At 44.9% G+C, this 25,282-nt stretch overlaps 1 protein-coding gene across 3 annotated transcripts in view; it reads left to right on the top strand.

Annotated features, from left to right (window-relative positions):
* Positions 1-6,972: 6,972 nt before the first annotated feature.
* amotl2a (angiomotin like 2a) overlaps positions 6,973-25,282 on the top strand; it is a 39,528-nt gene continuing 21,218 nt past the window's right edge. Inside the window, exons 1-6 of one of the 3 annotated variants that reach the window (XM_068041738.1) lie at positions 6,973-7,176; positions 9,131-9,406; positions 10,306-11,147; positions 14,163-14,412; positions 20,298-20,442; positions 21,625-21,717. In XM_068041738.1, coding sequence (XP_067897839.1) covers positions 10,330-11,147; positions 14,163-14,412; positions 20,298-20,442; positions 21,625-21,717 — 1,306 coding nt within the window. In that variant the 5' untranslated portion in view covers positions 6,973-7,176; positions 9,131-9,406; positions 10,306-10,329. Of the gene's footprint in view, positions 7,177-7,950; positions 8,319-9,130; positions 9,407-10,305; positions 11,148-14,162; positions 14,413-20,297; positions 20,443-21,624; positions 21,718-25,282 lie in introns of those variants that run through there. The other 2 variants (XM_068041737.1, XM_068041739.1) reach the window with 2 other exon arrangements.

Raw genomic sequence — 25,282 nt, 5'->3', positions numbered from 1 at the left:
TGGATAGGGAACACATTTACCATCAGGAGAAATGGGAACAATTCACCTCAAAAAAGCAATCAATTCAATACAATACATCCCTCATCAGTGTCTCAAACTGATTCCCCCCACCAAAAGTATCCAGGAAAGTAGACTCTTGGCAGTCTCATCCACAGCAACATCTCACATTTATGGTGGGGATAAGAGAGGGGAAATGCACAAGAGGGCAAAATCAAAAGCAAAGAGCTACTTGGGGGTCTAATCATCTCCACACCAGCAAGATTCAAGAAGCCACTCGTGTTGCCTGACCAACTCACCAAACTTAGTAATCAAACTGCTAGGGATTGGCGATGGGCATTGGACCACAGGGGATCAGAGATAGACATTGGATGGCATTGGAGAGGGAGATTGGATGGAATGCTGGGATGGGAGATCAACATTGAATGGAATGCTGGTTTCGAAGATGGAGATTGGATGGAATGCTGGGATCAGAGATGGAGATTGGATGGAATGCTGGGATCGGAGATGGAGATAGGATGGAAGGCTGGGATAGGAGATGGACATTGAATAATGGAATGTTGGGATCAGAGATGGAGATAGGATGGCGTGCTTGGATCAGAGATGGAGATTGGATGGAATGCTGGGATCAGAGATGGAGATTGGATGGAATGCTGGGATCAGAGATGGAGATTGGATGGAATGCTGGGATTGGAGATGGAGATTGAATGGAACGCTGGGATCAGAGATGGAGATTGGATGGAGTGCTGGGATCAGAGATAGACATTGAATGGAATGCTGGGATCGGAGATGGAGATAGGATGGCGTGCTTCAATCAGAGATGGAGATTGGACCAAGTGCCGGGGATCAGAAATGGAGATTGGACCGAGTGCTGGGGATCAGAGATGGAGTTTTTCCTGAAATTTAGTTTGACCTTCTATAAAAAATACTTTAAAAACAACTTTAATTGCTTGTTGTGTTTGGTTGTTCAACACATTCTGTTGCCGGGGGAGACCGATGACAAGGTGGAGATATTAGTCATGCGAAAGTAAGTTTTTCCTCTATCTGACTTGAGGAATGTTTCCAACTTACTTTTCCCCTTCTGCTGAAGGTATGCTCTGTTCCTGGTATTTTGGTTGCAGGGCTTCCCTGTGGTGCTGTAGTCAAGTGGCTATTGATGCAGGTGAAGTGAATGTAAACTATGAAGTCAGATTATAAACTGGGGCAAATAGCTGGGGAAAGGCAACAACAGACTCCTGACAGTGGTGGAAGCAGTGAGAGGTTGGAGGTCATGACCACCAATCACTTTGAGGTTCAACAAGTTTATACATCCCAATTCGGGCAAAAACGGATGGCAAATAATTTACTCACGTCATATTTAAATTCACAGTAGCGATCACATTGCCATTTTAATAGCAGATGGTACAGCCTCAGACAGGTTGCCAGGGAAACACTTAAACTATTGGAATTCACATCTCAATGCTCTGCCATCATATATCTCACCTATCACCTAGCTCAGCACCTAGGCCTCAATTTGTTCCCTGACTGTAATCATGTCTATGCAGCTTAGTTTCTAAGTGTCCATTCAGGTGCACTTCTTGTATGTCTTTGGTGGACACCTGGTTTAACCATCCATCACCAGATCTGGCTGGACCACATAAAGCATTATTGGGTCCTGTGTTCCATCACTAAATCTGCCCACTATTCAAAGATCATCGAGCAAGGAGAAGATAACTATTCTCCCCTGCCTTCTCCACCCTCAGCTCCAAGGCGAGGAGCTCATGGATTTTTTTGTGACAAAGATTGAAATGACCCAATCAGCTGCCTCAGCTGCTTCTTTTCCTTCTCCTATCTCGCTGAGCTAAACTTCCTCGAGGGTTCTTTCCTGCCCTAGCTCTGAACTTGCGCCTCACTCTAGTTTCTCTCCTATCTCACCTCATACCCTCTCCGAGCTCAATCTGTCCATGAGACTCACCTCTTCCTCTCTAGACCATATTCCTGCTAAACTGCTGACCACCCAACATCCCTTCCTGGCTTCTCCCCCGATATTATTAACTGTATTCCCTGCTCAGGTGTTGCCCCCCACCCCTTTCAAAACTGCTGTCATCACCCCTCTCCTCAAAAAGCCAATCCTTGACCCCTCCATCCTTGCAAACTACCATCCTAGCTCCAACCTCCCTTTCCTCTCCAAAGTCCTTGAATGTGTTGTTGCCTCCCAAATCCATTGTCACCTTTTCAGGAGCTCCATGTTTGAATTCCTCCAATCAGGTTTCCGCCCCTCTCACAGTACTGAGACAGCTCTTACCTATGTCAAAAATGACATTCAATGTGACTATGACAAAAGTAAACTATCCCTCCTCATCCTTCTTGACCTGTCTGCAGCTTTTGACATGGTTGATCATGAAATTTTGCTCCAATGCCTCTCCACTGCTTGTCCAGCTGGGTAGGAGCGCTCTCATCTGGTTCCGTTCTCACCTATCCAGTCAGAAGCAGAGTATCACTTGCAATGGCTTCTCTTCCTGCTCCTGCACCGTTACCTCTGGTGTCCCTCAAGGATCTATCCTTGGCCCCTTCCTATTTCTCATCTGCACACTGCCCCTCAGAGAACTCATCTGAACCCACAGCATCAGTTCCCCCTTGTATTTATTTATTTATTTTTTATTTAGAGATACAGCACTGGAACAGGCCCTTCGGCCCACTGAGTCTGTGCCGACCATTAAGCACCCATTTATACTAATCCTACACTAATCCCATATTCCTACCACAACCCCACCTGTCCCTATATTCCCCTCCCACCTACCTATACTAGGAGCAATTTATAATGGCCAATTTACCTACCAACCTGCAAGTCTTTTGGCTGTGGGAGGAAACCGGAGCACCCAGAGGAAACCCACACAGACACAGGGAGAACTTGCAAGCTCCACACAGGCAGTACCCAGAACTGAACCCGGGTCGCTGGAGCTGTGAGGCTGCGGTGCTAACCACTGCGCCACTGTGCCACCCATTGTGTACATTGATGACAACCAGCTCTACCTCACCACCAGCTCTCCCAACCCCTCCACTGTCTCTAAATTATCAGACTGCTTATCTAATATCGAGTACTGGAGGAGCAGAAGTTTCCTCCAATTAAATATTGGGAAGACTGAAGCCATTGTCCTCAGTTCCTGCTCCAAACACTGTTCCCTAGTTACTAGCTCAAACCCTCTACATGGCAACAGTCTGAGATTAAACCAGACTATTTACAAGCTTGGTGTCATATCTGACCCTGAGATGAACTTCCATATCATGCCTCACTATGACTGCCAATTTCCACCTCTGTAACATAGAATCATAGAAAGATTACAGAGGCCATTCAGCCCATTGCATCCATACCGGCCAAAAAAAACTAGCCACCCAATCTAATCCCACCTTCCAGCACCTGGTTCATAGCCTCACAGGTTACAACACTTCAGGTGCATGTCCAAGTACCTTTTAAAAGAATTGAGGGTTTATGCCTCCAGCACCATTCTTGGCAGTGAATTCCAGACACCCCCCACCCTCTGGGTGAAAAAGTTTTTCCTCATGTCCTCTCTAATCCTCCTACCAATCACCTTAAATCTATGCCCCTGGTAATTGACCTCTCCGCTAGGGGAAACAGGTCCTTCCTGTCTACTCTACCCTCATAATTTTGTACCCCTCAATTAAGTCACCCCTCAGCCTCCTCTGTTCTAAGGAAAACAACCCCAGCCAATCCAATCTTTCCTCATCACCGCAACTTTCAAGCCCTGGCTCCTCTGTACTGTCTCCAGAGCAATTATGTCCTTCCTTTAATGTGGTGACCAGAACTGTATGCAATACTCCAGCTGCGGCCTAACCAGTGTTTTATACAGTTTTTTTAACATCATCCAACTTCGCCCCTGCCTCAGCTGATCTGCTGCTGAAACCCTCTTTGAAACCTGCCTTTGTTATCTCCAGACACTCCTGCTCAGTCTCTCATCCACCTTCCATAAATTAGAGCTTATCCCATACCCTGCTGCATGTATTCTAATTTTTACCAAGACCTGTTCACTGATCACCCGCTGTGCTTGCTGGCCTACACTGGCTCCGGTCAAGCAACGTCTTGATGTTAAAATTCTCATCCTTGTTTCAAAATCCCTCCATGGCCTCGCCACTCCCTATCTCTGTAATCTCCTCCAGCCCCACAGCCCTCCAAGGTATCTGCACGCCTCTAATTTTGGCCTCTTGAACATCCCCAATTTTAATCGCTTCACCATTGTTTTCTTTTTCAGCTGCCTTGGGCCTAAGCTCTGGAATTCCCTCTCGAAACTTCTTGGATTCTCGACAACACTTTTCTACTTTAAGATGCTCCTTAAAACTGACCTCTTTGATCATCATTTGGTTACCTCCCTTAATATCGCCTTAAATGACTTGGTGTTAAATTTTGTTTGATAATGTTCCCATGAAGCATCTTGGGATGTTTTACTACTTTAAAGGTGCTATATAAATGTAAGTTGTTGTTGTTAAGTGTGACACAAACCATGACCTGTCTTTAGAGGATGTCATCGTGCCTGCGATGTGCGCACAGCTCAGCTCTTTGGCCCTGCAGACCTCTTGTCGAAATTTATGTGTTTGTGTTGACTAGTTGGCCAAATGTGGTCTTTGTGCCCTTGCCTCCTGCCCCCACCCCCCACATCCTCTGACCTTAGCTCGACCCCTGCCCACTGATAATCTACTCAAGCTCCACTCTGATGTTCCACGGTATCGCCAGCACTGTTTTTTTTTATTATTCATTCATGGGATGTGGGTGTCACTGGCTAGGCCAGCATTTATTGCCCATCCCTAATCGCCCTTGAGAAGGTGGTGATGAGCTGCCTTCTTGAACTGCTGTAGTCCATGTGAGGTAGGTACACCCACAGTGCTGTCAGAAGGGAGGTCCGGGATTTTGACCCAGCGACAGTAAAGGAACGGTGATATAGTTCCAAGTCAGGATGGTGTGTGACTCAGAGGGGAACTTGCAGGTGGTGGTGTTACCAAGCATTTGCTGCCCTTGTCCTTCTAGTTGGTAGAGGTCGTGGGTTTGGAAGGTGCTGTCTAAGGAGCCTTGGTGCGTTGCTGCAGTGCATCTTGTAGATGGTACACACTGCTGCCACTGTGCGTCGGTGGTGGAGGGAGTGAATGTTTGTGGATGGGGTTCCAATCAAGCGGGCTGCTTTGTCCTGGGTGGTGTCGAGCTTCTTGAGTGTTGTTGGAGCTGCACCCATCCAGGCAAGTGGAGAGTATTCCATCACACTCCTGACTTGTGCCTTGTAGATGGTGGACAGGCTTTGGGGAGTCAGGAGGTGAGTTACTCGCCTCAGGATTCCTAGCCTCTGACCTGCTCTTGTAGCCACGGTATTTATATGGCCACTCCACTTCAGTTTCTGGTCAATGGTAGCCCCTAGCACTGTGATGGTATTTCTTCCAAATTAACTTCAGTTATGTCTTCAGTTCAGGAACCCTAATGTTAGTCAAACTACAGCCCATCAGCTTTGGCAATCCATTCCCTGAAGTCCAGATGATTCAGATCGATTTACACAATTATATTTTCTAACTGCTTGGTTTGTGGAGTTTGAATTTCCTGGGTTTACAGGTTTGCAAAAAGAGTTTCTTAGGTCAGGATTTTCAATCCCCCGTGAGGGCAAGAATGGGAGCGAGGGCGTGCCACGGAAATAGCGCTCCCGGATGGCATGTCAGTGTTCCGACGGCTCTGGGAGGCACTGGCATTTTCAAAGTGAGGGGTGAGAGTGATAGGAACCCTCTCGCCTCCAGTTAACGGCCTGTTAAACTCCTTGAGGAGCTTGTTAACGGGCCGGGGAGGGCCAGAAGACGATTTTCAATTCACAGATCACCAAACCTGAACAGTCTGGTGAATGTTAGTGCACAGCTGTCGGGTGCAACGTGGAGAGAAATTAAGTAATTTCTTTTATGAGGAAAACGTTTTGCCACTAGGGGTTTTTGTGCGAGATCGGGCACAGTAGCTTTCAGTTGGCCATTTGGCCCCTTCTCTGTGCACTGAGGCTGTTGGCCCTCTGATGTCCTGCCTCCTGTCTTCTGCAAGGCAGCAGCAGGCCCCGTCATGGCTGCCATATTTGCCTTTGACCATTGTGTCCAGCAGGTAACTCCGCCCCCTGGCAGAGCTCGGAGCCAGTCATTGGGTGCCACATTGGTGGCACAATTAGGGCATTTACATTTGAAGGCTGCATCACATGAGCGATACAGATGCATCACAGGGTCGGGACCTGGAAATTATCCAGGAGTCCGGTTTCTGACTCTGAAAATCAACCCTCGAGTGTTTTTGTGTCATTAATGGGTTAATCTTGAATCAAGATTCCTGGTACCTGCAGCCTGAGATTTAACTATGTTAAAGGAAGCTCTGTAATATGCCCACAAAGACAGCAAAGTTTGCACAATCCTGATGGGAGAATTTGCAGTAACAAATGGTGGATAATATGACATACAAAACAAATTTACTGCACATGAAATCACATTGATAAATGCAAACAAATGTATACACAGGAACAGGAGGAGGCCATTCAACCCCTCGAGTTCATTCCGCTGATCTGTACCTCAGCTCCACTCATCCGCCTGTTTGTTACATATTCCTCGATAACTTGCCTAAAAATGTCTATCGATCTCAGTACTGAAATGTTCAGTTGACCCCAGCCTGTTGTGGGAGGGAGTGTCAGATTTCCACTACTCTTTGTGTGAAGAAGTGCTTCCTAACATCAACCCCCGAACGGTTTCGCTCTGATTTAAGCCTCTGCTCCCATGTTCTGAAGCCCTGATTTGATTTTGCTGTTTTAAGCTAACTTTTGCAGATATTCCTTTCTGTAAAGGTTGAGTGTTTTGTATCTGCTCTCGTCAGCGCCTTGGAGGCTGTTGGATTGTTAACTGTGCCCTCTGCAGGTTGAGTCTTGCTGTGCGTCAGTCAGCACGGATCCCGGCTGCTGGGTGCCTTTGATGAACCGAGGAACACGCAGCTCAGCATTCCTGAAATTCCTGCCGCTGCTCCATCGCTTGCTGCTGTTGGGATCCAACCATTCGACAGCAGACAGGCAGCAAGCAGCAAGGGCGCTCCAGGCTCGAGTCTCTGGACTTCACACGGAATCCGGACACTGAGAATTGTTGGGTGCTTTCACACACAGCAGGGCTCGCTCCCTGATATGAAATTACAATTTTCAGGTCAGTTTCATATTTCTCATCATTATTATCATGTTAGATTCAGCCGTGGGGCAAAGTGCGCGGATTTAACACTGTTCCTTAACTTTATTCTTCCAATGCCGAATTATTTTAAAGAATTAACATTTCACTTGGAGAAGGTTCAAACTGTTACAGGTGTTACGTGTACTTCATCTGTGCTCTTATGTTAATTTCCTGAAATGAACAGAAGTAATTTACACACTGACTGTGCACGTGGAAATAGTTGCATTTTCATGGATTTCAGCTTTCTTTCTAACATATATCTCCTTTCCCTGACTCGACTGATCGCTTCCTTCACACTGCCTACTGGCGAATGATGTCACTCAACAAGAATGTCCCAACAGAAAGCAGCGAATGAAGGAAATATTCAGTGTTCGTAAAGCTTACACATTGTAATATTCACACTGCGTCAGTAAAGATTACAGATTACAAAATATTCACACTGAGTTAATAACGATAACATGATAAAACATTCACAGTGAGGATATGTGTGAGTTTAGATTACGGATTATAATATATTCAATGATTTAGTAAAGATTACAGATTATAAAGTATTCACACTAACCGAGTTAGTAAAGATTACAGTTTATAAAATATTGTGAGTTAGTAAATATTACAGTTTATAAAATATTCACACAAACTGAGTTAGTAAAGATAACAGATGATAAAATATTCAGTGTTCATATGTGTCAGTTTAGATTACAGATTATAATCTATTCACAGTGTACCTGTGTGTTAATATGGGTTATAAGAGAACAAACCTAATAATGAACCTTAATTTAATGTGAACTAAGAGGTGGCGAAGATCCTGTGATATAATAATTAGACTTTTTAGTAATTAGACTCTGACCTGCTGCATCTCTGACGTGCTTAAAACACAGAAATTCTTCAATAATCCTTATAGATGCCAATGGAAAGGAAATCTTAATTGTGTTTAAGTTTAGAACTTTTTTGCCACAATGCACATAAAAAATGCATTTAAAATCCAATGAGCTTTGGGTGAGGAACAGCTCTTTGGGCTAGTCTGGAGACATGAGTTGGCAGGTTATCAGGTTGAGGAGTAGTGGAATGGGAGATGTTTTCACATTGCTATGGAATGCACGCTTTGCCCCAGGATGCTGCAGGTAGGTGAATGAGCTATTGTTTTAGAAACCTTTAGGAATGCATTTCCTTTTACAAGTCTGTTGTGTTTTATCAGTGGCCCCATTCAGAGATAATCAGACTCAACTGAGAAGGAATGTTCTTCTACTTTCAAATGAACATATTTTTGTTTGTGTATCTACTGTTATTATCTGTAGATTTGTTTTTGTCCCTCTACAAATGTATTTTGGGAACAGATTCTGTTCCCTACAAATGTATATTTGGGTGGTTAGAAATGGTGATTAGTTAGAATATAGCTAAAGAAACACTTGCCATTTTGCAACAAGATGGGAGGAATTGCCTCAAGTGCTGTCAATTCACAGTAAAATCAGAACCACACATAAAGTCGAGGATCTGTCAGGAATAAAGGGGAGCTGGGCTCTTTTCACTCCTGAGTAGCAGATCCATTCTCTGAATGTTTTCCTAAGTGATTTATGCTTGCATTTGTGCCAGTGTTCCCTCAGCTTTCAAAAATCAAAGTGTCTGCATTTCTGGAGCAGTGTGATCGCTGCGTGCAATCCTCCTTTGTGTGGCTTTTGAAATAGTTTGTTAATTTCTAAAAAAATTTATGTGTATACTATCTTCTTCCTGAAGATTCCCAATGAATGAGATTTAAAACTTTGCAACTAATTATCCACCTACTGTCCCGAGTTTTATTAAATGTTGTATTTTGTTAAAAACTATGCAAGCAGATTTGCTATCAAAAATAAAATGCATATGGTTTTAGTTGCAGAAACTTTGGGAGAAAAAATACACTCTCTTTAGCTCTCAAATTTATTGCAGAAATTTCTTTCAGGATATTCAGGCTCATCTTTGCTCAGCCTCCTAAAAGTTCGGACCTGCCAGGCAAACTCTCTGAGACCCTCCTTCAACAGCCAGTCATTTCATGCTAGCAATTTAATGCCTAACATTCCTCAAATTCATGCCATTATCTCATGATGATAAAACAACTACCCTGAACCTGGATGGCTGTTATTTCAGTCTGACATGCTGTCTCCAGGGAAACCGTTTCCAGCAATGTACGTGTGTGCAGTATTGGGCTGGGGGAGATTCGGGAACACAATGTGACAGGGTTAGTGCTGCTAAATTGTATTCTGTCATTTTCTTGGAAGTAGGTTTAGGATTTGCACCGAGGTCAAGGGGGAATGAGTGTTGGCAGGGTGTCCACATACTGCCCAGGCTTGGTGGAACACTGTACAATGCAGTGTTCTGAACTCAGGAGTAAATCACTCACTTCACCATGCAGACCTCATGGACTTTCTGCTCTCTCTGAGGGTTTAATGGGCATGTTTAATTTTGCATTTAATACCAATGATCATGATTTCTATAGATTTGAACAATTAAATGATACAAGAAATGTATTGAATTAAGGATATTAAGACCATGGAGAGGGTGGAAAGGAGATTTACGAGAATGGTACCAAGGATGAGGGACTTCAGTTATGCGGAGAGACTCTCCTTAGAGCAGAGAAGACTAAGGGCGATTTGATAGGGTGTTCAAAATCATGAATGGTTTTGTTCGAGTAGATAGGGAGAAATTGTTTCCACTGGTAGGAAGGTCAGTAACCAGAGAACACAGATTTAAGGTAACCGGCAAAAGAATCATGGGGGAGAGGAGGAGAATATTTTTAGGCGGTGAACTGTTATGATCTGGAATGCACTGCCTGAAAGGGTTGTAGAATCAGATTCAATAGTAACTTTCAAAGGGAATTGGATAAATACTTGAAAAGGGAAAAACAAATCCGAGCTATGGAGAAAGAGCAGGGGAGTGAGACTAATTGTGTAGCTCGTTCAAAAAGCTGGCACAAGCATGATGGGCTGAATGACCTTCATCTGTGCTGTAAATGTCTATGAAATATATAACTATTCTACTGAATGATTTTATAATTTTATAAAATCTATGTGTGATTGTTTGCGCGTGGTGCATCTGTGTGTGAATGTATGGATCTCATTCTCCTTTTTTGTATTTTAGGATCTATCCATTAACTGAACCACAATGAGAACAGCAGAAGACTCGTCAGGTACGGTCCTCCACAGGCTGATCCAGGAGCAGCTGCGTTATGGGAACCTTACAGATAACCGCACACTGTTGGCCATCCAGCAACAGGCAATGAGGGGAGGGACCGGCAGTCCCCGGTCCTCTTTGGAAAGCCTCACTCAGGAGGAGTCTCAAATTGTACAGCATTCCACACGGCAGGAGCCACAGGGCCAAGAGTACCAGGGTGACCACACTCATTCAGAAAACCTGTTGCATCGTCTGCATCAGCTTCAGTTCAACGGAGAAGAACTTCCTTCCTATGAAGAAGCCAAGGCCCACTCTCAGTTCCTAGCTGTGCAGAGGAACCAGCAGGCTGGAGGCCTGGGTTCTTACATGGTTGCTGGAACAAACCAGAAGGCCTGCACTGAAGGCAAGCCAGTGACACATGATGTCTGTCCAGACCACGGCCTTCATGATGATGCCCTCAAGGAGTTGAAACATGGGCACGTGCGGTCTCTCAGTGAGAGGCTCATGCAGCTTTCTCTGGAGAGGAATGGAGCCAAAGCCCAGATGACCATGAGCTCCTCGCAAAGTTTCCCTCAGCTGTCCAAACATCAGAAACAGTCGGTACTTGCAGGATACCAGGTGCCTTGCCATTCCACAGACCCTCGTGGCCCACCCCCAGAATACCCCTTCCATGTGAAGTCAACAGCTCCCATTCTCAGCCGCTCCCAGCAGCATGGCCACTTTTATAATGAGTCTACCACTCCATCCTTCAACTGCCAGCAGAATGTGCCTGATGGCTATGGTTACTGCAGCCAAATACAAGCAGGCAGGTAAATATACTCCATACAACCTCTCACTTAAACCCATCTAAGATTCTTCCATTCTTTCTGCCACAGAAAGTTTAAAAATTGTCTTGTGACTATCTGCAGTGGGTCAGTTGGTAACTGGACTGCAGAGTGGGACTAGTTTGTGGAGATCAGGAAGCTCTCTGCTTTGATCCCTGATCTGTGCTGAATTAGCTGCCTTTATCTGGGTGATAGCAATGGCAATGCAATTACGACGGTGCTGCTAGGGGAAGGGAGGGACAGTTTGCTAAAGGAATCAGGCTGCGCTCCCATCCCACATCACTGCCCAGTCATCTATGATGGAGAGTGTGTGTGTTTATGGGAAATGGGTGACAGCACATCAGGCTCATTTGTGATGTCCTCATAGCCAAATAGTCTGTGCCACCTTCAGTTAAGACCTTCCTGAGGAATGGCCACAGGTGAACCACCGAAGGAATATCAGTGTCCATGGAACTGCACTTCAGCCCAATCACTGGCTCCAGAAACAGAGCAGAGAAATAGAGGGTGAGACCCAATTGTTAGCCTTTGTGAGAGAGAGTCTAGGTTATTACATGGGGTTCCACAAAGAAGCTAAACCTCCTCAATTTGCCTGATTGTTATGTTTGATTTCGCAATCAGCATTCTTTTCTGCCTATGAGCTTGAATGGAGAAAGGAAAGTAAAATGAGAGCATTTTCAGCAATAACAACCATAGTGGGGATAGGGAGATTCCACAGGTAGAATGATTGCAAATTAACAGTCACCAATACATGCACAATAGTCTTCGGAATGTTTGATATAATCAATTTTAGTACCCATACTCGTCTCAATCAATGTATGATAGAATTTATGCAGAGGTCAGGAGACACACAGCATCATTTTCATGTTTGCAAGATCTCTTTTCATTGTCAGCTTTTGTTTAGAAGTATTTGGAAGGGCAGGGGATCATTACACAGACACATTTGTAGCCTAACCATTCAATGACCCATTTAACTAATCATGTAGCACAACCTTGACAGAAAAATGTGAGTATCAGATTGTGATTTTCCTTCCTGCCGTGCCCTTCCTTTCTTTGGTCATTAATTGCTTGTTTGGGTGAACACATGGTAGATGAGGTGATATGGAGCTGGTCCCCTGCACCCAGTGCCCAAGTCAGATAGCCTCAGAAGGGAAATCTGGGCTTCCTGTGTAGAGTGAGCAGGCGGCTTTAATTGACCTATATTGTGCATTCCACGGCCCATGTCAGAAGCTGTGCTTTTTTGTTTGAGGTGTTTGTTCAGAGTTCCTTTGTGATGTCTATTGTCAATTAGGTATTGTAAAATCATTTTAAGAACCAAGCCCAGAAAGAAGAACTAATCTTGCCTGTTTCATATAGACCTGTGAGGGATGTCCTGTGTATGAGGTATGGATTTGGACTAATGTTGATCACATCATTACCATATTACGTCCATTTACAAAGAATAAATCTACTTCGACACATAAACGATTCTAATTAAAATCACCACTACACTGCCTTTCTGTGTACATTCCTACTCTGTTAATTTAAATTAAATACCGAAGTACTGTTGCGTAAATTGCTTTTTCTTGAGTTTTAAATGTGTTGATAAGATTTGAAAGATAACAGTCGTGCTATAAGTGGAACAAGCAGTAGTGTGAAGGTGTGTCCAGTCACATTCCAGGAAGGTGTATAATCCACATCTTGCTCACCAATGGGCAGCTGTGACGTTGACACTGGGGAATTGTTAGGAGTGAGACTTACAGTCTGTAAGAGTGAGAGGTTGCAAACCTCATTGAGCACAAGTAGTAAGTGGTTTTACTTTGTGTGCCCGTGAGTGTCTTCTGTGGGTCCATCTCCTGCCTTCAGGCTGCAAGTCCGGAACCTGCATATTTTGTGGTAGCATGAAGATCCGGGGGGGAAACATGAGATGTGCCTTGCATTTATTAACAGAAACCAGTTCTGTTGACCTGATGAAATATTGGTAACCTGTAATTCGGTAGGTCTGTGATCACTCTCATTATCTGCCAGAGATAGCAGCTATAGATAGTTGAAGAAAGCCTGAGATGTCAACTGGGAAGACCACATCCCCAGGGAGATACTACACACAGACTTTAACAGAATAACAACAGTGCTAAGGCACAGAGTTCTGAATCTTACTCATCATTCCTTCAGAGCAAAGTGGGAACCAGTTTCAGAACCATTATTGAAGAACCAAAACATGGAAACAAGAAGAGAGGTCAGCCTAGAATTCAGTGGAATACTCAACTTGTACAGGAGACAGAAATTTTCATGGAAAAATTACATCCCTCTGATAAATAAAGAGGTTTGAAGGGGCTTGTGGTGTTAGTTCACTGATAGTGATTTGATGAACAGTGTTCTCCCAAATAGCAGACTCTAACACTCTATAGTATTAAAACTCCCCCTGGAGATGTGACTTTTATAGAGCTTCACTTCTAGTGGGGAAATTTGAAAGGTCTGGCACAGTGTGATCCTATCATTTAACTTAATATCTGATAAGAGAACATTGCATTACAGCTTTGAAAGAACCTATAGAACATATTCCACTTGTTGATAAATTGCTTTAAGTTTGCAAACAGATTAACAATTTTTGCAAAGTCATTCCTGGCAGTGATTTAAGAGTAACTCTGATTTATCTAGAGGTGATCCAAGGAATGTTTATTGTAATGTTGAGTTTTTATCTATTCTGTTTTCCCAGTGGTTGCATAATTACACTTGATTTGATTCACTAAACTTTGACAATTGCCACTTCGGGTTTCTTCCCAAATATTGTACTGGGTTTTGTAAACAGGGATATTTAAAGAGTAGAATTCAGTTACCATGTTCAATCAAATCTTCCTTTTAAAAGGAGGATTTTTTGTCTCTGCCTGAGGTAGTGGTGATGTAGAAACCCAGCCTACGGTTAAATACTGAAGCAAACTGTAGGCTATTTGTACAGCAAGGTTACATTCCAGACAACTGAACCTATCATGATGTCTGGTCTGTTTGTGTCATTGTTTTGCTCAGGATGACTCAAGCACAAGCACTGCATCCTGCCCAGCAGCAGAGATACAGCCTCCTGTCCTCTCCAGCCGCCTCCCAAATGGAAACAGTGATGGTTAATGATGCCATTCATGGCAGCAGCCAGGTGGTGCCAGTCGACCATGTGGCACTGATAAACCGTGCCCAACAAATGGTCGAGATGCTGCTGAAGGAGAACGAAAACCTGAGAAAGGAACTCGATGGCCACACTGAAAAATCGGCTAAAATCCAAAAGGTAAGAAGAAATATTTTTGTAAACTGCCTCTTTTTGAATTAGTGCTGACCACTGGGTGTATGCACGAGAGTCTGTCAGTATAGCCCAGTGCAAATAGGTCCAGTTTAAAGCCAAATGCAATCCAACTTGTGGAATGGTAGAAAAGTCAGGAGCGATGAATGGTGAGGCATTTGGAAATGTCTGACTTCCATTTCTTGTAATATCCTTGCTGCCTTTGGATTAGATAGTTGTGAACAGTTTCAAATGAATCAAACTGGGGGCTTCGAAACCTCTTGACTACTGTTGCCTACGGAAGTTGGTTGGATGTACAACTAGTAACTGCAATCTCTTCGATGGCTCACCAAGTGCCACAAATACCTGACAGTGCTGATCACACTATCCAACCAGGTGTGCCCATGCCTGTTATTTTTCTACATATTTTGAATAGTTTCTTGTTCGTATGATCCATGTGTTATTTTCCACTGCTGAAGTTGGGGGATGATAACTGTTGCATTGTTCCTTTGATTACATCTAATATGTTCGTCAATTTTCATTGACAAATTGCCACCCACAAAAGGAATGCTCTGCAGGGTTTTAGAAGGCCAGATCTCTGCAAGACTTTCCTCACTCCTGTTCTTTTAAGGATGTGAATTCTGACAGCTTATAATCAAGCAGCTGACTCACCCTCTACTAAACCCTGCTGAATAAAACAAAAGATTGGGGTTTTTGCTTGGGTAATTGGCGAGCAGTTAAAACTATTTATTTCACAGCAGATCTTTAGTTTCTGAAAAGACAATAATTACCTGGTTTTGGGGGCAGCTTAAACTGAGAGCCCAGAGAAAGAGATGACAGATTTAGCAATACCTCATTCCAGCGTTCACTTTGGAATCAGAATGGAATGTGTGTGATCACAGGGGAGGGACCGTTCCTGCTGTGGGCCAACTCATAGCTTTGATACAGGAATTTTCACTGAAAAGTCAGTAAACAATATGAGTGTCAGGATCAAATAATTCCAAAGTCAGTGACTGGCAATGTTCTTCATAACCCTTGAGAGATTTTTGCTAAATCTCATTCTTATAGCTTTGTAAGCCCATTGTTTCACTTTGATAACTCTGCAGGGTTTTCAGTCCTATCTGAAACTAGGGGATACTATGCCTGATAAACAGTGTACGATAACAACTGAGGAAAAATCATTCGAACTATGTGACCGTCAAGTGTCTGTTATAAGTGCAATTGTCATGACCACAAAGTTGGCAGAACCACAGTGAATCTAAACTTGTGTCGTCTCCCATCTGACCTCAGCTGCAATGCTTAAGGAATGAAATTTGCTGAGACTTGAAGAAGGATGCAGCAGTTGTTTTTTTTTCATATGAAAGACCCTCTTTCATTTACTTCTCAGTCAGGTGCATGGCGGCTTGGCCTTCTGTCTAACCCTTGTTGAGCTCGAAATAGAAGGTCTTTGTGAAAGCAGGGCTCCAAATGTCGGCTTCTTGATGCTTTGCCGCTGGTGTAGGAATGTTTTAGGATCATGTGTAAATTACGGGGATTACCAGAATTCAACAGGCTCAATCAGGCCTAAGCAGAAAGCCCAGTGAGCAACCAAACTACTTAAGTGGGAAAGTCCCAACTTTGATGCCTGGTTTGTACTGGGTTAGCTGATCTTAGCCAGAGCCAATGGGGCAGGTAGTCATCCATTGGCCTCAGGATGAGGGAACCAGAAAACCAGTCAGGGTTCTGCGCCTCTGATTGCTACCCACCAAGTTCTGCCAGAAAGCTGTATGTGTGGATGACAGGTGAGCCTAGGATAGGTTTCAGCTCTGCTGTACCCACCCCATTTAACAGCCTGCAACACTGGCAGCTAAGAATAGCTACCTGGATGAAATAACAGAAGGCAGTTAGCACACACAAACAAAAACAAGAAATGCTGGATTCACTCAGCAGGTCTGGCAGCATCTGTGGAAAGAGAAGCAGAGTTAACGTTTCGGGTCAGTGACCCTTCTTCGGAACTGACAAATATTAGAAAAGTCACAGATTATAAACAAGTGAGGTGGGGGTTGGGCAAGAGATAACAAAGGAGAAGGTGCAGATTGGACCAGGCCACATAGCTGACCAAAAGGTCACGGAGCAAAGGCAAACAATATGTTAATGGTGTTTTGAAAGACTCAGTTGGACTCAGTTTTACTGAGCGTTCTGTACTCAGCAAAGGACTCAGTTTTACTTTCAAAACACCATTAACATATTGTTTGCCTTTTCTCCGTGACCTTTTGGTCAGCTATGTGGCCTGGTCCAATCTGCACCTTCTCCTTTGTTATCTCTTGCCCAACCCCCACCTCACTTGTTTATAATCTGTGACTTTTCTAATATTTGTCAGTTCCGAAGAAGGGTCACTGACCCGAAACGTTAACTTTGCTTCTCTTTCCACAGATGCTGCCAGACCTGCTGAGTGAATCCAGCATTTCTTGTTTTTGTTTCAGATTTCCAGCATCCGCAGTATTTTGCTTTTATTTTAGCACACACAAAGCCTTACTCCAGCAATAGAGATGTGTGAGAGGTGTGGAATTGATGTGGAAAAATTCTGTTAATGAAAGCATTTAATGCTGGAAAGGTTGAGGGTAAATACCCCATTGCTCCAGAGAGAGTGTAACTCGTAGAATCAGTGTTGTGAGCCTATCTCTGACCTGCCCCTTTTGAGTGTGGGCTCCTGCCTGCACATCTGTAAATTCACCCTTCAGCCTGCTGAGTTCTGGTTGGTACAGTGGTACAGCTTCCACAGTGCGGACTGCGACACCGACCACTCCCTGGTGTGCAGCAAGGTTAGACTCAGACCAAAGAAGTTGCATCATTCCAAGCAGAAGGGCCACCCGCGCATCAACACGAGCAGAATTTCTCACCCACAGCTGTTACAAAAATTTCTAAATTCACTTGTAACAGCCCTTCAAAACACTCCCACAGGGGATGCTGAGACCAAGTGGGCCCACATCAGAGACGCCATCTATGAGTCAGCTTTGACCACCTACGGCAAAAGTGCGAAGAGAAATGCAGACTGGTTTCAATCTCATAATGAAGAGCTGGAACCTGTCATAGCCGCTAAGCGCATTGCACTTTTGAACTACAAGAAAGCCCCCAGCGATTTAACATCCGCAGCACTTAAAGCAGCCAGAAGTACTGCACAAAGAACAGCTAGGCGTTGCGCAAACGACTACTGGCAACACCTATGCAGTCATATTCAGCTGGCCTCAGACACCGGAAACATCAGAGGAATGTATGATGGCATGAAGAGAGCTCTTGGGCCAACCATCAAGAAGATCACCCCCCTCAAATCTAAATCGGGGGACATAATCACTGACCAACGCAAACAGATGGACCGCTGGGTTGAGCACTACCTAGAACTGTACTCCAGGGAGAATGCTGTCACTGAGACTGCCCTCAATGCAGCCCAGCCTCTACCAGTCATGGATGAGCTGGACATACAGCCAACCAAATCGGAACTCAGTGATGCCATTGATTCCCTAGCCAGCGGAAAAGCCCCTGGGAAGGACAGCATTACCCCTGAAATAATCAAGAGTGCCAAGCCTGCTATACTCTCAGCACTACATGAACTGCTATGCCTGTGCTGGGACGAGGGAGCAGTACCCCAGGACATGCGCGATGCCAACATCATCACCCTCTATAAAAACAAAGGTGACCGCGGTGACTGCAACAACTACCGTGGAATCTCCCTGCTCAGCATAGTGGGGAAAGTCTTTGCTCGAGTCGCTCTGAACAGGCTCCAGAAGCTGGCCGAGCGCGTCTACCCTGAGGCACAGTGTGGCTTTCGTGCAGAGAGATCGACTATTGACATGCTGTTCTCCCTTCGTCAGATACAGGAGAAATGCCGTGAACAACAGATGCCCCTCGACATTGCTTTCATTGATCTCACCAAAGCCTTTGACCTCGTCAGCAGACGTGGTCTCTTCAGACTACTAGAAAAGATCGGATGTCCACCAAAGCTACTAAGTATCATCACCTCATTCCATGACAATATGAAAGGCACAATTCAACATGGTGGCTCCTCATCAGAGCCCTTTCCTATCCTGAGTGGTGTGAAACAGGGCTGTGTTCTCGCACCCACACTTTTTGGGATTTTCTTCTCCCTGCTGCTTTCACATGCGTTCAAATCCTCTGAAGAAGGAATTTTCCTCCACACAAGATCAGGGGGCAGGTTGTTCAACCTTGCCCGTCTAAGAGCGAAGTCCAAAGTACGGAAAGTCCTCATCAGAGAACTCCTCTTTGCTGACGATGCTGCTTTAACATCTCACACTGAAGAATGCCTGCAGAGTCTCATCGACAGGTTTGCGTCTGCCTGCAATGAATTTGGCCTAACCATCAGCCTCAAGAAAACGAACATCATGGGGCAGGATGTCAGAAATGCTCCATCCATCAATATTGGCGACCACGCTCTGGAAGTGGTTCAAGAGTTCACCTACCTAGGCTCAACTATCACCAGTAACCTGTCTCTAGATGCAGAAATCAACAAGCGCATGGGTAAGGCTTCCACTGCTATGTCCAGACTGGCCAAGAGAGTGTGGGAAAATGGCGCACTGACACGGAACACAAAAGTCCGAGTGTATCAGGCCTGTGTCCTCAGTACCTTGCTCTACGGCAGCGAGGCCTGGACAACGTATGCCAGCCAAGAGCGACGTCTCAATTCATTCCATCTTCGCTGCCTTCGGAGAATAATTGGCATCAGGTGGCAGGACTATATCTCCAACACAGAAGTCCTTGAAGCGGCCAACACCCCCAGCTTATACACACTACTGAGTCAGCGGCGCTTGAGATGGCTTGGCCATGTGAGCCGCATGGAAGATGGCAGGATCCCCAAAGACACATTGTACAGCGAGCTCGCCACTGGTATCAGACCCACCGGCCGTCCATGTCTCCGTTATAAAGACGTCTGCAAACGCGACATGAAATCGTGTGACATTGATCACAAGTCGTGGGAGTCAGTTGCCAGCATTCGCCAGAGCTGGCGGGCAGCCATAAAGACAGGGCTAAATTGTGGCGAGTCGAAGAGACTTAGTAGTTGGCAGGAAAAAAGACAGAGGCGCAAGGGGAGAGCCAACTGTGCAACAGCCCCAACAAACAAATTTCTCTGCAGCACCTGTGGAAGAGCCTGTCACTCCAGAATTGGCCTTTATAGCCACTCCAGGCGCTGCTTCACAAACCACTGACCACCTCCAGGCGCGTATCCATTGTCTCTCGAGATAAGGAGGCCCAAAAGAAAGAAAAGAAAGAAAGAAAGAATGCCCATGTATCATTGTCTTTGAAGAAGTGTGCTCTTTTTAGCTAAATCATTTCTAGTAGCCTTGCCTATTATTTCCTTAAAATTCTTACTGTAGGCTGCAGAATTTGCATTGTTAATTGTGAAATTATTGCCTGGGCTCTGACTTTGGTTAATTTTGCCAACATTATTTCCCTGGACTTTGACCAGGCTGGTGTTGAGTGCAAGAGCTGATGTTCTCCAAAGTTAACAGTTGCCAATCCAGCCTTTCATTTGTCTTCAAAATCAGATAATGTTTTTAAATTAGCCAATTATTGAATCCATTGTAATAAGATGGAAAAAGAGCAGGGGAGTGACCCTAATTAGATAGCTCTCAAGCAGCCAGCAGGGGCACAATGGGCTGAATGGCCTCCTTCTGTGCTGCATCATTCTATGAAAACTTGAATCAAATATTATGAGACATCTAAGCACTTTTGGATTTCTTTGAACCTGGCTTTCTCTTCTCAGTTAACCATCGCTCCTTACTGTTTATGGTGTTGTTGCTGTGTACGGGGCCAAGTTGTCTGATTGAATTAAGTGTCACATGTGCGGCTATGTCCCATTTTATTATGCTTCACTACCAAAATCATCTGTGTTTGCCCTGCAGTTGGAGAGAGAGATTCAGAGGATCTCCGAAGCCTATGACAACCTCATGAAGGCATCTTCCAAACGGGAGACGCTGGAAAAAACAATGAGGAACAAAATGGAAGGAGAGATCAGGAGGCTTCACGATTTCAACCGTGATCTGAGAGGTAAGCTCGTAAATCAGGCTAAGACCAAAACTGCGACCCAGAAATTGGTGGCGGGTATCTCCTGAGTTTCCCTTTTAATCAATTTGCTAAGATAAAGATTGTCACAAATGGAAATGACCAAAAGATTTAATACAAGAAAATATGATAATTGCTTACATTTATACTAAATTCAACTTGTTAGGGAACTGCATCTTTCAAGGGCTTATAGAATCATGGAAGAGTTACAGCACAGAAGGAGGCCATTCAGCCTGTCGAGCCTGTGCCAGCTCTCTGCAAGAGCAATGTAGTTAGTTCCACTCCCCCTTCCCTTTCCCAGCAGCCCTGAATTTTATTTCCCTTCAGGTGCGTATCCAATTCCCTTTTGAAAGTCACAATAGAATCTGCCTCCACCACGCTTTCAGGCAGTGCATTCCGATCATAACAACTCGCTGAATAAACATTTTCCTCACGTGCCTTTGATTCTTTAATGGAGTTAATTCCACTGAAGCATTGCTTGACGTAAGTACCTAAAATATTTCCAAACATCGATTGCACTGTACATTCAGAATTTATGCATCACAATGTGTGGAGTCCAAATGGTGTCGTGGCTGCAGTCTGCCAAACTGGGGCATATTGAAAGAATCAGTGGGAGAAGGAATGACATTTAGAACATGTTATAATTTGTCAGAAAGAAAACAAGAGACTGTATTGGAGGATTCTGACTAAAATTTCAATTGGACTTTATAGTAATAATTAAACTAAAATGTTGATGATGAAATTAAAGGAGTTCTGAGTATCAGCACAATGAGTTTGCAAGTTCTCCCTGTGTCTGCGTGGGTTTCCTCCGGGTGCTCCGGTTTCCTCCCACATGCCAAAGACTTGCAGATTGATAGGTTAGTTGGCCATTAGCAATTGCCCCAAGTATAGGTAGGTGGTAGGGAAATATAGGGACAGATGGGGATGTGGTAGGAATATGGAATTAGTGTAGGATTAGTATAGATGGGTGGTTGATGGTCGGCACAGACTCGGTGGGCCGAAGGGCCTGTTTCAGTGCTGTATCTCTAAACTAATAGTTTGCAGGTGAACTCTCTTAAGATTGATGGATTTCGACTATTCTAGGTGCAGCTAGCTGCTTTGTGCTTACTATTCTATAGGCTGTTCAATTCATTGTTTTTTTTACCCCCTGCCCCCCCCCCCATTTAGAAAAACTGGACTCTGCCAATAAACTGTTGACCAGCAAAGAATGTGAGATCTCGGAAGACGGACAAAGCATTCTCAGCAAGCTGATCACTCAAAGTAAGTTCATCATCCAATAAGATTATCCAACTAACTTCTCTCCAGAAAAACAAATATTTACAGAATAAGCTTCTTGTGGTTTGGTAAGGCGGCTTTCTTTTAAAAAGACATTCTGCTGTGCAAAAGTAAAGCTCCACCAATGAAGATGAACAGAAATAAGCTAACTTGAATGAATGAGCAGACCACAATATAAATTGGTCTGGTGTACCTGCATTTAGAAGGACTTCAGAAAAAAAGGAGCTCGACAGCCAACTCTCGAGAGGAGTTGCGTAAAAAAAAAAACCAATTGATTTTTGTTAAACTGCTGTTTAAGTTTTCAGACAGGTTTAAGGTCATTACAAGTTGACTTATCCAATGAGTTTGTTTTTGTTGGCTGGGTATTGAGGGAAGGTTAGAATTTTTTCAGCAATTTTTGCTGTCATTGTTTTCCTCAGCAGTTTTCTCCCTTTCCCTGCCCTTCGTTCTGAAAGTGTCCACTCCTTCATTGGGGAATATTCTGTGAACTCTGCCTGGTCTCTGTACCTCACTGTCCGCAGCATTCAATCATATCCGAGCCAAATCCCCTGGACCACACAGGCACAATTCTAGCAGCATTTAGCTGCCCGGAAAGGGAATCTTTGTCACTTTATCCACTGCCTTACTCCGATGCTCAGGCTGTGTTAGCCCTTGTACCTCTTCCTGGGCTCAGATCAGCTAATACTGCACTGCATTGATCCTAGGACCCTCCTGGTCTGTGTAGCTCAACCAATCACTGGATAAACTTGGTGGACTAAAGAATCTTGATTCATGCCAGTGGCTTTGCCCAGTGCCAGCATGGGTAACCTTGACTTTATGATGCATGCCGAAGGCAGGTGCTGTACCCCGCCACCATTTCAGTCTGGGGAAATAATGACCACTTATGAGGGGTGTCAGCAGCCAGACCATTGGAGGGCCATAAATATGAAGGCCCATGTCCTGGTGCCAGGATTGGCAGGAGCGCTGTGCAGTTGTGCCTGGCAACCAATGGGCAAGATGTGGAACTGTCATTAAAGCCACGCACACAACTTCAAGTGTAATGCTAGCAAAGAATAGCCTCTCCTTTCCTTCCCGCCATCCCCAAGCACTACACCCCCTGCGCCCCCCCCCCCCCACCCCGCAACCCCCCTTTGATGTGATGTGGCACTTCTTGTGCACTTCAGTTTCGTAAATTCTTCAGGGTTTAGTTCAGCTGTACAAGGACAGTGAAAGGATTAAGGAGAGAGAAACTGAGGGCTAAACAAACTGCTTTTGGCACAAGAACACTTATCCCTGTGATAATAAAAGCAGTCTAAATTCCTCACATAGCTCAGGTGATTCTAGCTGTTGTGTGCCTCCCTCTGCCAACTGTTAAACACCAGTAATTTGCTCTTAAGTAACACGGACAGAGTTAAAGGACAGGCTGAGTTTTGTGCAGCATAATTAACACGCCACTTGCACGTACCGTATCGCAAGCAGGCATGTTTGCTCTTGCCCTTGCTAATGCGTCCTTGAGGTAAGGTCAGGAGGGAAGCAGAGAGCAGGCACTGTTCACTGGGTGATTGGAGTCTTAGGAAAGCTGCTGTTCTCCTGAGGGCTGTGTTTGAGCCTGCTGCTGCACTTTCCAAAACAAACAGCAAGTGAGATTTAAAGCAGAAAGAAATCTGAAACAGAGAATCCGTTCTGCTCCAAAGGCTGAGTATTAAATGCTGTTGAGGTTCTCTGATCTGTGCACTCGGAGTCTGACATCTTTTGTTGGTTAATTTAACACGCAAATCAATATTTCTGACTGTGGAGCTGATTGGTCACCGATTAGTTATGATAATCAGATAGGGGTGGAACTTTGACCGTAAAATGTCTCTCTCAGAATATACTCGGACTTCCCACTGAGTCAGGTTCAAACTGGAGGTGAGGGCTTTGGTTTTACCTGAAAGACTCCTGCGTCAGACACTCACACATTACAGGAATGCCAGATGTATGAGTCTCACTGCCTTGCCTTGTCTGTTTCCAATGGCACAGGTCACAAATGCACTACCAAGTGCTGAGTTAACTGATCTTAGCCAGAGCACTAGTAGTACTTGTACAATTGGCCTCAGTACCTCTAGGTTAGGAAAAGACTTACTCCTGACTAATGTCCAGTCACTGCTGCTGGAAAGTGTGTGTGTGCCTGGATGTAGAGTGTGGGCCATTTGTGCCCTGCTAGGATGCATTCCTCCCTGTGATGCCCTCCTCACTCATCTCTTGCTCACTCCTCACTCATCCCTCACTTCCTCCTCATTCACCTCTCGCTCACTCGTCACTCACCCCCGCTCACTCCCTTCACTCTTTGCTCACTCCTGACCTCTCACCCCTCCCTCACACCCCCCCTCAGCCTCTCAATCATCCTTCATCGCTCCCTCACTCCATCCTCATCCTCACTCAATCCTCTTACATTCCTCACTCACCCCCTCCCTCACTCCTGATACACTCCTTACTCACCCCTCCCTCACTCACCCCTTCACTCCTCCCTCACTCACTCACTCCTCGCGCACTCCTCCTCCTCATTCATTCATTGCTTGCTTCTCACTCACTGCTTCCTCACACCTCACTGTGATGCAATCCTGCGTCAAATAGGCTGCGACGCTGGATGTGTAAATCGCCCAGTATCAGGAAAGGAAAGCGAATTTTAAGAGTGAGATCATTATCAGCTCTGTTGGGGGGGGGGGCACCATGTTTTATTTGTGTTATTATTAAAAGATAGCAAGTTTTTTTCTTTAAATTTATCCTGCTTTCCTATTCCTTTTCTGAGAATGCACTGACAGGTGATGGCACTGGGACAGCTGACACCAGTGTTTGCCTGAGCTGTATTTGTTTCTGTAGGAGTGGTCTAGTAATCCAGAGAACAGGAGGTCAGATGTCACCATGGCAGTTTGAGAATTTGAATTCAGTTTCATATATTTATTTATTTAGAGATACAGCACTGAAACAGGCCTTCAGCCACCGAGTCTGTGCCGACCAACAACCACCGAGGGTTGGTATAAATGGGTGGTTCTTGGTCGGCACAGACTTGGTGGGCCGAAGGGCCTGTTTCAGTGCTGTATCTCTAAATAAATACTAACCCTACAGTAATCCCATATTCCCTATCACCTACCTACACTAGGGGCAATTTACAATGGCCAATTTATCTATCACCTGCAAGTCTTTGGATGTGGGAGGAAACCGGAGCACCCGACGAAAACCCACGCAGACACAGGGAGAACTTGCAAACTCCACACAGGCAGTACCCAGAATCGAACCCGGGTCCCTGGAGCTGTGAGGCTGCGGTGCTGACCACTGCGCCACTGTGCCGCCCTAAAGAAATAAAAAGCTGGTCTCAGTAGTGGTGACCATGAAGCTCTCCGATTGTTGTAAAAACCCATCTGGTTCACTCATGTCCTTTAGGGAAGGTAATCTGCCGTCCTTACCCAGTCAGGTCTATATGGAACCCTGGTACCACAGGAACATGCCCTCTGAAGTGCCTAGAAAGACAAACTGTTGTTAGGGCAACTAAGGATGGACAGTAAATATCAACCTTGCCAGTGATGCCCACATA

This window comes from Heterodontus francisci, chromosome 11, assembly GCF_036365525.1.
Source record: "Heterodontus francisci isolate sHetFra1 chromosome 11, sHetFra1.hap1, whole genome shotgun sequence".
Classification (NCBI taxonomy): Eukaryota; Metazoa; Chordata; class Chondrichthyes; order Heterodontiformes; family Heterodontidae; genus Heterodontus; species Heterodontus francisci.
This window is presented reverse-complemented; position numbering and strand designations above follow the sequence as displayed.